The sequence below is a fragment of the Pollachius pollachius genome (genome assembly GCF_949987615.1).
Source record: "Pollachius pollachius genome assembly, chromosome: 6".
NCBI lineage: Eukaryota > Metazoa > Chordata > Actinopteri > Gadiformes > Gadidae > Pollachius > Pollachius pollachius.
Genome location: NC_136939.1, coordinates 26587293 through 26599845, shown reverse-complemented (window position 1 = coordinate 26599845; position 12553 = coordinate 26587293). Strand labels below are relative to the sequence as shown.

Genomic DNA, 12553 nt, shown 5'->3' with positions numbered 1-12553 from the left:
TTTTCTTGGTCAATTGGGTCATTCACGTGAATCGCGTAGAACCGGTGCGGGGAAGGCTGTCCTTCATAAGAAGCATTATTGGATAATTGTTATAATTGACATTTCTCTGGGCCAATCGGAATCTCAGCACTTGCTTCAGAATCTTGAAGCACACAGCCCCACCTGAGCTCGCCTTTGGATGAGACGCCTGGCTACCGCGCGAGTCTGATGGAAACTCTTAATGTCAATTTGAAGTAGGGGTGTAGGCCTACGGTATAAACGGTATAGAAAGTACACCAGTGTGAATTTGCGCTACGGTATGGATTTTGACCTTACCGTGAGACCGGTGGACAGTGTTGTGTAAGTAAGCAAAGTGAGCAACGCATTAATACAGTAACCTAACTACTTTTTCACGTAAAAAGTAAAGTTACGCGCAACTACTGAAAATATGGTAACGAAACATAGTAACTTTTTCAATTCCGCGCCACGTTACTTTTCCCAGGGAGAGATTTGTCAGCGATACTGCCTTCTCAGGCAGTATGCTATGCTATTGTAATAGTCTCATTCCACACCGTACGAGACAGACGCTCGTAGCGTGAAGCTGTCTCTGCAATCAGACATTGCTTCCGCAGGCATTTTGAAAGCCAGTCCTTACGACAAACTGCCAGCAGTGGCATGAGATAACAAACGTCTTCACTGTATACCTGTGTAAGGACATGGTTCCCTTTGAAAATGTCGATAGAAAGGGCTTTAAAGAGATGGTCGAAACACTCGATCCCAGGTACGCGTTACCTGCCCGCACACACTTCACCCAAATTGAGATGCCAAAACTATACGGCAAGGTCCGCAAGCAAGTGGAGAAACAAATCCATACTATTAAACATTAGTGTTTTTCAGAGATGGAAGTAACTAACTTTTTTCTGCAGTTTTGCTGCCTTACCAGTATTTTACCCCTTCAGAGGCATCGAAATTAGAAGATAAAATGAACACACCGTGATATAATACCGTTACCGTCTATGCCTCAAATCATACCGCGATGTACATTTTGGTCCATACCGTACAGCCCTAATTTGAAGGAACTATCCTGTGTTAAATTCGAGGTATGCTTTTTGGAACAAAAACAAAAGCTACCGCTTTTTTGAAGTGATAATTTACAATAATATTGTATTTTTAGGGCCGAGTACTGCACCTTGCATAAAGTTAGTAAATTCTAACAACATAGGGCTATTTAGAGAAATAATCTGGTAAGGGTGTTGTCCTAGGCGAATACACCAACAGCAAATTTCTGTATAATAAAGGGCTACATTTTGCATCGAAGTCTGTCATTTGAAATCTTTCCATTGTATTGTGTGCTACAACCTCCGTAATGAATATTCACGCTAAATCCCGCCCAGGGTAGCTCCCGTATATCTCGAAACACCCGTCAGTCCTTGAAATCCGATGATTCCCCCCCCCCTCCCGCTGACACTGTCACTTTTTTACTCTGAGGAGTTTGCAGGTCTGGAACTTATTCTTGCATGCGGGTGTCTTCATTTATAAAAAAAATAAAAACATTCGGGAGTGTGCAAATTATTCTAAAGAGGTCTAGACATGCGCAGCCCCGTCTTCTCCAGTGAACCAAGAAAGCCTGCGCCGTGACGAACGGGGTATTTTTGATCAAAAACTCAACTTCACTATCGCACCAACGTGAACCGCTTGCCGTCATGTTTATTGTTTGATGGGAAAGAAGGGTCGCATGGACTATACGTCATCCAGCTCAGGTTGCGTAGCTGTGCGTGTGCGCGTGTTGGCTCATTAGCATCTGTACCGTGGCCTGAGCACACCTCTCCGAAGTGTGCTCAGGCCACAGATTTGAACTGTACTTGAGTACTTTGAACTGGCCTAGTGTGAGTGCGCCCTTAGGGTTTAACCTAACCCTTAGGGTTAACTCTAACCCTAACCCTAACTCTAACTCTAACCCTAACTCTAGGGTCAGAGGCGTTGTGATCAACATGTCATTGACACTGAATACTTGTTTTCAGTTCTAAGTTGAAGAGCTTAAGGATGTATTTATCTTTTAGGGGGGAATCAAGAACACTTTTAATATATCTCCATTCTCCTCATTCGGATGATAACTCTAAATATGTAAAAAATAAATACATGGTACTCATTTTGCACTTTTATTTTGAAATTTGTGATTCGTAATACGTTAATCATTATTTGTTGAGGTTGATCGAGAATAAAGATGGATTTGTCTCTTAACAGTTTTCTCCTTAATTGCTCTTCTAGTTTGTTAATACCGCGTTCAGAGCAGCTGCTTACGGCCATAAACACTAATTGGGAGGTATTCATTGGTTGCATTCTGCAGCCCGAACGCTAGGGGGAGCTAACACACTGCGTACTTTATAAACCCTATTCAAGAGTAGTTATATTGTTCGTCGAAATTAAAGCTATATAACATTGACCTTGCGCGATCTACCATATTTACATGACTATTTGAAGAGGTCAGCTGCCTCGTTGGCGCAGTAGGCAGCGCGTCAGTCTCATAATCTGAAGGTCGTGAGTTCGAGCCTCACACGGGGCACACAGTTTTGCAATCCCCAGAGTGTCACGCTGTTTATAAGATCCTCGATATCCCCCAAATTACCAATGCCCCGTTTCCACAAACTGGTTTCCTGGCTAGAATATGTTAAAGGCTGTTTGTTAAAACCATCTTCTAACTGAAAATACATTTAAATACTTATCAGCCTTTATATATAAATGTTGTTTGAGCAAATACTTAGAATATAAACGAATCCTGGTAAATAAATGTAATATAATATGACCGTTCTCATAGACTTTATTTTTTATAAAACGCATTAAAGCAAACATGAATGGTTTCAATATCCGCGTCAAAATGATGACGTTATTATTTCCGACCACCAGAGAGCAGCGTCGTACAACGTTCACATCTGGAGTCACGCCACTCCAAATGATCCAACACTGTGGCGTTATCTCGGTATACCGCGACGCATCTTCCGGCCTCTTACCTCCCATTAACGCTGTACGCCATGTACCGTCCCCAGAGCGAGATAAAGAAAACATAACAAGAATGATAACAACTGCGAGGAGAATAAATATACACATATATTCATTTGACAAATGAATATCCCAAAAAAACATGCAAGCATAACGGATGTCCATTTACGGATGTCCCGCCCTCTTTCGCCTCGCCTTAACCCGTGTAACCGAAGGTCCAGCCCTCTGTCCTGTAACGCCTATTTGGGCCATCCCTACCCGGCGGTCCGTCGTGATGCGGAGCGACGACCTCCTCATCGCTCAATGGAAAATATGAGATGTGAAAAGTTTAGTAAGAGGAGAAGGAGGACGTGGAGGAACAGGAGGAAGACTTTGACTCGAGTTCGGTTCACTAATCTGAGGATAACTATTCAACCCGAGATGTTTTCTGCCCCTACCGACGATTCACAGCAGAGATGTTAACAACGCGACTCTTTTCCTGACATGAACTCCGAGGAACTGAACCAGCAAACTTAGTTTGACTCTCCAGAGTCTAACGTCTCGACTCTCTGATCTCCAGCGGACTGCTCTCTTCTCTTTGTCTCAGGTAAGACGTCCTAAAACCTTAATTCTTACCTAACCTTTAATTTAACCCTGATCTTAACACTGGACCAGAGGAATATTTAATCCCATGGAATGAACATATGAATAAACATCTGTTTCTGATTAATTGTAAACAGGCCTAATTAATGTAAGTGTTTCAGATTAGTGTGGATGTATCTTATGGCCAGCTATGATTCCTATGATTTAACACCCCTTATGGGCTTTATGTTTAAAGTACCTTAATACTTACGGGGCTTTAAGGGACCTTGCCCCTTGAGTAGCCTAATGCCAGATGACTTATGACTGAATGCTGACTCAGAGGAAATGGACAGGGTTATGGAACAAATTTCATTTTTCAGAAGTTAAACTCTCTGAACACGATATAAAGATATGTAAGATCCTAACCCTTTCGACATCATTACTTCATTACGTCATCTACACGCTGAAGAAATGTTAGACTTTTTACTTTTCCGATTTTTTTGTCGCATATGAAACTTGAGGTCGTTTCTAAACTGAGGTTGTGTGTGTGTGTGTGTGTGTGTGTGTCCCCCAGTAGTCTATGAGCTGTGGTCCTGATGGGAGACTGGAGCGCTTTGGGGAAGCTGCTGGACAAAGTCCAGGCCTACTCCACGGCAGGAGGCAAGGTGAGGAGGTCTCTCTGACCAGCACCTCCTCATGGAGGGGGAGGAGGTCTCTTTGACCAGCACCTCCTCATGGTGAGGTGGTCTCTCTGACCAGCACCTCCTCGAGGAGGGGGAGGAGATCTCTCTGACCAGCACTTCCTCATGATGAGGAGGTCTCTCTGACCATCACCTCCTCATGGAGGGGGAGGAGGTCTCTTTGACTATCACCTCGATAAGGTGAGGAGGTCTCTCTGACCAGCACCTCCTTGAGGAGGGGGAGGAGGTCTCTCTGACCATCACTTCCTCATGGAGGGGGAGGAGGTCTCTTTGACTATCACCTCGATATGGTGAGGAGGTCTCTCTGACCAGCACCTCCTCATGGAGGGGGAGGAGGTCTCTTTGACTATCACCTCGATATGGTGAGGAGGTCTCTCTGACCAGCACCTCCTCGAGGAGGGGTAGGACGACTCTCTGACCAGCACCTCCTCATGGGGAGGAGGTCTCTCTGACTATCACCTCCTCATAGAGGGGTAGGAGGTCTCTCTGACCAACGCCTCCTCATTGTGAGGAGATCTCTCTGACCAGCACCTCCTCATGGTGAGGAGATCTCTCTGACCAGCACCTCCTCATGGTGAGGAGATCTCTCTGACTAGCACCTCCTCATGGAGGGGGAGGAGGTCTCTTTGACTATCACCTCGATATGGTGAGGAGATCTCTCTGATCAGCACCTCCTCATGGAGGATGAGAAGGTCTCTCTGATCATCTCCTCAGGGAGGGTGAGGAGGTCTCTCTGATCATCACCTCCTCATGGAGGATGAGGAGGTCTTTTTGACTGTCACGGCTCAGAAGGAGCTCTGGGTCTCTGAGGAGGAGGTCTTGGTCTCGGACCTTGTGGAGGAGGAGGAGGTCTGGGTCTCTGATGAGGAGGTCTGTGTCTCTGACCTCGTAGAGGGGGAGGTGGTCTGGGTCTCTGACCTCGTGGAGGGGTGTCTGGGTCCGGTTTGATGTGAATGGGTGAATGGCAATATTGTAATGTGCTCTCCAATGGTTAGCAAGGTGTGGTATAAATGCAGTCCGTTTACTGTTTGATGGTCATGCTTCATGGAGCTTCAGGGGTCCAGAGTCGGACACCAACCTCATCATCTCAGGAGCTTCCAGAATAATAAGGAAGTAAACCGGTTGTATATTCTTGTATCAAATCCGGGTCTGAGCACTGTTCTCATTAGTGGAGGATTACTTCGCTGTCTGTCCAGTTGTTAATCAGAATGTGAATCGGGATGAATCAATATTAGACAAAACACAGTTATGTTCAGTTGACATTCAGGGCGTTACAATAAGTCCATTAGTCTGTAGAAAGAGAAACAGCAATATATCTCTGTCGGTACAGTAAGGATGTTCACAAAACCAAGTGCCAACGCTAACCATCACTAGGTTAACCAATTCCCCGTACACAACACCGATAGCTAGGGTAAGATAATATCCTAGATAGGAGCTAGGAGGCTATGATGCTATCCTATCTAGGAGCTACGAGGATCTAGGAGGATAAGACGCTATCCTAGCTCGGAGCTAGGAGGCTAAGATGCTATCCTATCTAGGAGCTAGGAGGCTAAGATGCTATCATAGCTAGGATCTAGGAGGCTAAGATTCTTTCCTAGCTAGGATCTAGGAGGGTAAGATGCCATCATTGCTAGGGGCTAGGAGGGTAAGATGCTATTCCATCTAGGAGCTAGGAGGAGCTAGAAGGCTAATTTGTTATCCTAGCTAGGAGCTAGGAGGATAAGATGCTTTCCTATCTAGGAGCTAGGAGGGTAAGATGCTATCCTGGCTAGGAGCTAGGAGGGTAAGATGCTATCCTGGCTAGGAGCTAGGAGGGAAAGATGCTATTCCATCTACGAGCTAGGAGGAGCTTGGAGGGTAGGATGCTATCCTAATTAGGAGCTAGGAGGAGCTAGCAGGCTAATATGCTATCCTAGCTAGGAGCTAGGAGGCTAAGATGCTTTCATAGCTAGAAGCTAGGAGGGTAAGATTCTATCCCGGCTAGGAGCTAGGAGGGAAATATGCTATTCTATCTAGGAGCTAGGAGGAGCTAGGAGGGTAAGATGCTATCCTAGCTAGGAGGGTAAGATGCTATCCTAGCTAAGAGCTAGGAGGGTATTATGCTCTCCTAGATAGCAGGGTAAGATGCTATCCTAGCTAGGAGCTAGGAGGATCTAGGAGGGTAAGATGCTATCGTAGCTAGGAGCTAGGGGGATAAGATGCTATCCTATCTAGGAGCTAGGAGGAGGTGGGAGGGTAAGATGCTATCCTAGCCATGAGGTTAATGGCGCGTTTCCACCGGAGGGTGCGGGTCGGTTTGGTGCGCAAAGGTGCGGGACGGATCGCGTTTCCACCGCCAAAAGTGGGCGTGACCCAGACTGAGCCGCATTCGTCTTGCAGTACTCCTCCGTTGGGGTACTGAGACGCCTGAAAGGGTGCCGGCAAGTTCGAGCTACACACAACTCCGTTGATTGGTAGACAGAATCATCACTTCCGGGTGACATGGGGATAAAAACAAACAAACAGTACCAAGGTATTATTCTGTACAATGGACATGTCGCGCTAAACTTAAGCTTGGGCGAACAAGGAGGTGGGTCGCACTGCTATAATGTCATGATGTTTGAGTAGCTGCCGCGGCGATCAACATCCGGCCTACCATAAGGGTACTGCCGGCGGAACTGAGCTGGGCTATACCACCCCCTCACTACCGGACTGAGGCGACCCGAACCACACCGCACCCTCCGGTGGAAATGCGCCATCAGATGCTATCCTAGCTAGGAGCTAGGAGGGTAAGATCCTAGCTAGGTAGGAGCTAGGAGGGTAAGTTGCTCTCCTCCTCCTCTAACCTCCTCCAACTCCTCCTCTCTCCTCTCCTCCTCTAGGTATGGCTCTCCGTCCTCTTCATCTTCCGTATCCTGGTCATCGGTACTGCGGTGGAGTCTGCGTGGGGCGACGAGCAGTCTGCCTTCAAGTGCAACACCGGCCAGCCGGGCTGTGAGAACGTCTGCTACGACAGCTCCTTCCCTATCAGCCACGCCCGCTTCTGGGTCCTGCAGATCATCTTCGTCTCCACGCCAACGCTGCTCTACCTCTGCCACATCTTCTACCTCATCCACAAGGAGGAAAAGGTAAGGCGTCATCTACCTCCTCCTCCTCTACCTCCTCCACAAGGAGGAGAAGGTAAGGCTTCATCTACCTCCACCTCCTCCACATGGAGGAGAAGAATGATTTATTGATGATTAACTGGATGGCTGCTGGCACCGGACTCTATTTTGCATGCAGTTTGCATGAAACACAAAGTTGTCATCAGACCTTAAAGAGTAACAAAACTTCAGAATCATGTGTAGGTCAGAGGACAACTGGTCCCCATAAAATAATCATAATCGCCCTTGAAATTGGGATGAGAGGTTTTTAAATAATGAGTTAACTTCTGTATTCACTTTATCTGCAGAGCAGGTCCAGATTTGATTATCTAACCTTAATAATCTGGTTAATAATCCCTACGTTTGAATAGAATGGACCTAAACGCCCCCGAACATCTGATCACAGAGACACTCTGTCTGAAACATCTTCATAACTTCGCTCTGCAATGACGTGAAGGAATCACGCAGCCTTGAAGCCACGCCCTCTAAGACGATGACGACGTTTGAATAGAATGGACCTAAATGCCCCAAAACATCTGATCACAGAGACACTCTGTCTGAAACATCTTTATAACATCGCTCTGAAATATATTGGAATGTCGTTACAATGCATAAAACTGAATAACGCTGGCCAGAGGCCAGGCCCCTAAAACAATGGCAAGAAGAGGCCATGTCTCTGACCCCTAGGACGTGTCTCTGACCTTGTGGGCATGTCTCTGACCCTGTGGGCGTGTCTCTGACCTTGTGGGCGTGTCTCTGACCCTGTGGGCGTGTCTCTGACCTTGTGGCCGTGATCCCTGCAGCTAAAGGCGAAGGAGGAGCGGCTGAGAGAACTTCAGACCAAAGGAGAGGATGTGGAGCGATCGCTGAGGAAGCTTGAGCTGAGGAAGGTGAGACCACAGACAGACACAGACCTTACTTGGTTAGTAGTTAGTTAGTGTTTAGTGACCTTACTTGGTTAGTAGTGAGTTAGTGTTTAGTGACCTTACTTGGTTAGTAGTGAGTTAGTGTTTAGTGACCTTACTTGGTTAGTAGTGAGTTAGTGTTTAGTGACCTTACTTGGTTAGTAGTTAGTGTTTAGTGACCTTACTTGGTTTGTAGTTAGTTAGTGTTTAGTGACCTTACTTGGTTTGTAGTTAGTTAGTGTTTAGCGACCTTACTTGGTTAGGTGTTAGTTAGTGTTTAGTGACCTTACTTGGTTAGGTGTTAGTTAGTGTTTAGTGACCTTACTTGGTTAGTAGTTAGTTAGTGTTTAGTGACCTTACTTGGTTAGTAGTTAGTTAGTGTTTAGTGACCTTTCTTGCTTAGTTAGTGTTTAGTGACCTTACTTGGTTAGTAGTTAGTTAGTGTTTGGTGACCTTACTCGGTTAGTAGTTAGTTAGTGTTTAGTGACCTTTCTTGCTTAGTTAGTGTTTAGTGACCTTAGTTGGTTAGTTATTTAGTTAGTGTTTAGTGACCTTACTTGGTTAGTTAGTTAGTGGTAAGTGTACTTACTTGGTTAGTAGTTAGTTAGTGTTTAGTCATGTAGTCTCCTGACGTGTTTTGTGGCTCCTCAGATGAAGTACGGCATCGAGAAGAACGGAAAGGTGAAGATGAAAGGAGCTCTGCTCAGGACCTACATCTTCAGCATCCTGCTCAAGTCCTTCTTCGAGGTCCGTGGACACCATCACACACTGGATGACACACACCAGGCACACAAAGACACACACCATGACACACACGTCGCACGCCCCTAACTAATATTGTTTAAATAGACATACATGTTACTGAGGAGGTTTTACATCGACGTACATGTTACCGAAGTGGTCTAAAATAGACGTACATGTTAGGAGGAGGTTTTAAATAGAAATGCATGTTACTGAGGAGGTTTAAACCCCTCTCTTTGCCACGTTAAGGTCTCAGTCCTTTGAATCCAAACCTGCGGTCTCACAGCCACATCGACTGTGAGTCTTCTCTGTTGCTTGTAAACACAAACCCAGGATCCTCTAGTGCAAAACCTCGGCCGTGGCTAATTAGTCTCCAACAGGAACCAGATGTGTAGATAAACAAAGTACAGACAATTAACCACACATGACGCTGCATTAGACGTTGTTCCGCTCAATTGCTGATAGTTGCTGTTTACTTTGCAGCATTTTCCACACAAACGTCTCAGTAGGACAGCTCGGACCAGCGTCGCTCTTTACATTCACATTCAGCGGACGCTTTTATTCATACAAACACACTCATTCACACACCGATGGCAGAGTCGACCCCTCAGGAGCAGTCTGAGCTACACCGACCTCCCAACTTTCATAACCTGACGTTACGTTAGAGTTGAGTTCCAAATCGTCCTGCCCTGAGTCTGATCAGGTGTTTCCGATCTTCTGCCTGCATCGCTCGATCGTCGCTTGGCGACATCAGACTCCCCAGAATCCTCAGAGAGCTGACTGGTGTCCACGCCTCACATCCAATAGGACGCAGACAAGCTTTACGTTCGCTCAGATCGTTCAGAACCATTTGAAGTAATCTTAGAAACGATTTCAGAAACTTGACAAAGAAAACTTGTTTCTCGTCTCTTCCTCACGTCTGCTGAATCCACCGATCACGTTGGCGCTGATGCTGCCTCTACACCCATGTGTCAAAGGGATCCATATCTGTGTGTGTACAACCCGCTCCAGCTCCTAAGGGCACCCCTCAGGTGGTTTCAAACCTAAGAGGTCTGTCTGTGTGCGTCTGTGTGCGTGTCTCTCTCTGTGCGTGTGCGTGTCTGTTTGTGTGTGCGTGTCTGTGTGCGTGTCTCTCTCGTGTGTGTGTGTCTCTGTCTGTGTGTGTGCGTGTCTCTGTGTGTGTGTGTGAGTGTCTCTGTGTGTGTGTGTCTGTATGCGTGTCTCTGTGTGTGTGTGCGTGTCTCTATGTTTGTGTCTGTGTGTGCGTGTCTCTGTGTGTGTGAGTGTCTCTGTGTTTGCGTCTGTGTGTGCGTGTCTGTGTGTGTGCGTGTCTGTGTGTGCGTGTGTGTGTGTGTGTGTGTGTGCGTGTCTCTGTGTGTAGGTGGGCTTCCTGCTGCTGCAGTGGCACATCTACGGCTTCAGCCTGGCGTCGCGCTACGAGTGTGAGGCGTACCCCTGCCCCCACCGCACCGACTGCTTCCTGTCGCGGCCCACCGAGAAGACCATCTTCATCGTCTTCATGCTGGTGGTCTCCCTCGTATCGCTGCTGCTCAACCTCATCGAACTCTTCTACGTCACCTTCAAGTGGGTCAAGGACACCATGAGGGCCTCTGAGGGCCAGCAGCTCCACCCCCGCCTCCGCCTGCTGCCGGGGGCCGGAGGAGGAGGAGGAGGAGGAGGAGGAGGAGGAGGAGGGGGGGGAGTGGGAGAAGGAGGAGGAGCGCCGTACCACTACTGCAACGGCTGCCCCCCCCCCTCTGCCCCGGTCTACAACCTGGACGCCACGGCGACGGTCGTAAGGGGCCACTCGGTGAACAACTACAACAAGACGGCCAGCGAACAGAACTGGACCAACTTCAGCACGGAGCAGAACCAGCTGGGCCGCTCCCCACCCCGTCGCCACGGCAGCCAGCACAGTACGGGCAAGAACAACAACAACAACCACAACAACAAGGCCGGCGGCGGCGACGCCAGCGACTGCAACAGCAACAGCAACAGCCCTGCCTTCCTGGGCCCCGCCTTCCTAGGCCCCGCCCATGGCCAGCCGCTGCCGCCGGACAAGGTGGAGACCAAGGAGCTACACCTCCTCCGGGGGCTGGAGCCGCGGCCCGGCAGCCGCGCCTCCAGCCGCGCCCGCACCGACGACCTGGACATTTGAGGGGGAGGGAGCAGGAGAACCGAGGAGGATGCTGGAGACGCTTTAAGGGACTCTTCAACACGCTTAGCTTGAGACTCTTTTAAGGGAGCTGGAGACGTTCTTAAGGAGGCTGGAGACGCTTTGAGGGAGCTTGAGAGGCTCTTAAGGGAGCTCAAGAAGTTGTTAAGGGGAGTGTTCGCTGCGCTGCTATGCATCGTCAAAACGACAGCGCTAGCTTGTTCTGGCGAGTCGAGACTTAAGTTCTTGTCGGAGAGTGAAGAAGCGTTTTTCTTTCCTGTGGAACAATCCGAGTCATTGTTGTCACGGCTACGTGGACTGAGATGTCCGACACTATGGGAGGAAGCACCACCCATTGACTCCAACAATGGGAGGAGCTGGCTTCCTGGATCTATTGTTTCTGCTGGGAAGCGGCCGTGGCGATCTGCTGGAGGTATTTGAACTGTGTGTCCACTGCTCTTTAGCGATGCCTTAAGAACTCAAGTCTTGTTTTTGATGTTGTACTTTCTGAGCTGCTTGTTAATGGGCTTTAGACGTGGTAAGAGAGAGCAGAAAAGAGCAGACAGAACAAGACTTTGAAACCAAACTACCAAAACCAACGATCTTCTTCTTCTTCTTCTTCCATTATTTCTCCATCACGGAGAAGTTTTGCATCTGATGCACGTCTGAGGATTTCCTGAACGATGGAATCCACTCAGAAATGCGCAAGAATCAAAATCTAAACTGTCTCAGACAGTCAAACCCAAACAGATATTCAAAAAAGTGTGTTTCCTGCTCTAAAAGCTGACTTAAGTCATATCTCTTAAAACCTCCCTACAGCAACCTTTGTGCCTTAAGTGATGAATGGTTTTCAAAACCACTCACCACAAATGTAGTAAATGTCTTTCTCAGTGTGAGTCTTTGGAATATCAGTATTTTCTGTAATGTAGTTTTAGAGATTTTTTAGTTTTTTTAAGGAGTCATTTTCCGCTATTTTTACAAAGTGTTACCAGTAAGTATGATCAACGTTCCAGAGATATTTAATGTTCTTTGTTATTTTTTTAGTTTATTAAGAGATTGATTCATAGAGCGAATGACTGTTAGAACAGATTACGTATTTATTGTTTTATTTGTCTGTATTTTTATTTTGCTGAAGAATATATTTTCTATCCTGACAAACTTTGAATAATAATTGTAAATCAAACTTGAAAAATGAACAAAGCAAAAAGAAATCTCTCATACGTTTTATGTTTGTTCATTCTCTCAACGTGATGCCACCTTTGGTGATCATTAAATCAGAATTTAGAAATTATAGAAAAAGATGAGTGGCGTTTCAGGATCTCCTTCTGCACAAAAGGGGGCGACTTTATAATCTTTGTCTCCAGAATGACATTAATTATCCTGTGTCTCACT

The 12553-nt window shown here is 46.9% G+C and overlaps 1 protein-coding gene across 2 annotated transcripts; it reads left to right on the top strand.

Moving 5' to 3' along the window:
* Positions 1-3343: 3343 nt before the first annotated feature.
* On the top strand, positions 3344-12264 carry LOC307077385 (gap junction alpha-1 protein-like). Of its 2 annotated transcripts, none has more exons than XM_079738796.1 (6): positions 3344-3562; positions 4115-4202; positions 7100-7345; positions 8164-8250; positions 8917-9012; positions 10388-12264. In XM_079738796.1, exons 2-6 carry the CDS (start codon positions 4134-4136, stop codon positions 11162-11164), a joined length of 1275 nt encoding a protein of 424 aa, XP_079594922.1. In that variant the 5' UTR covers positions 3344-3562; positions 4115-4133; the 3' UTR covers positions 11165-12264. The 2 variants fall into 2 exon arrangements, with proteins under 2 accessions (XP_079594922.1, XP_079594923.1); XM_079738797.1 differs by having other exon boundaries at positions 4112-4202.
* Positions 12265-12553: the final 289 nt, after the last annotated feature.

Bases quoted from the DNA above. Each gene is read 5' to 3' on its own strand.
- LOC307077385 (XM_079738796.1), top strand. From the start codon at position 4,134: ATGGGAGACTGGAGCGCTTTGGGGAAGCTGCTGGACAAAGTCCAGGCC. The intron at 4,203-7,099 runs GTGAGGAGGTCT...CTCCTCCTCTAG, and splicing joins ACTCCACGGCAGGAGGCAAG to GTATGGCTCTCCGTCCTCTT. The intron at 9,013-10,387 runs GTCCGTGGACAC...CTCTGTGTGTAG, and splicing joins TGCTCAAGTCCTTCTTCGAG to GTGGGCTTCCTGCTGCTGCA.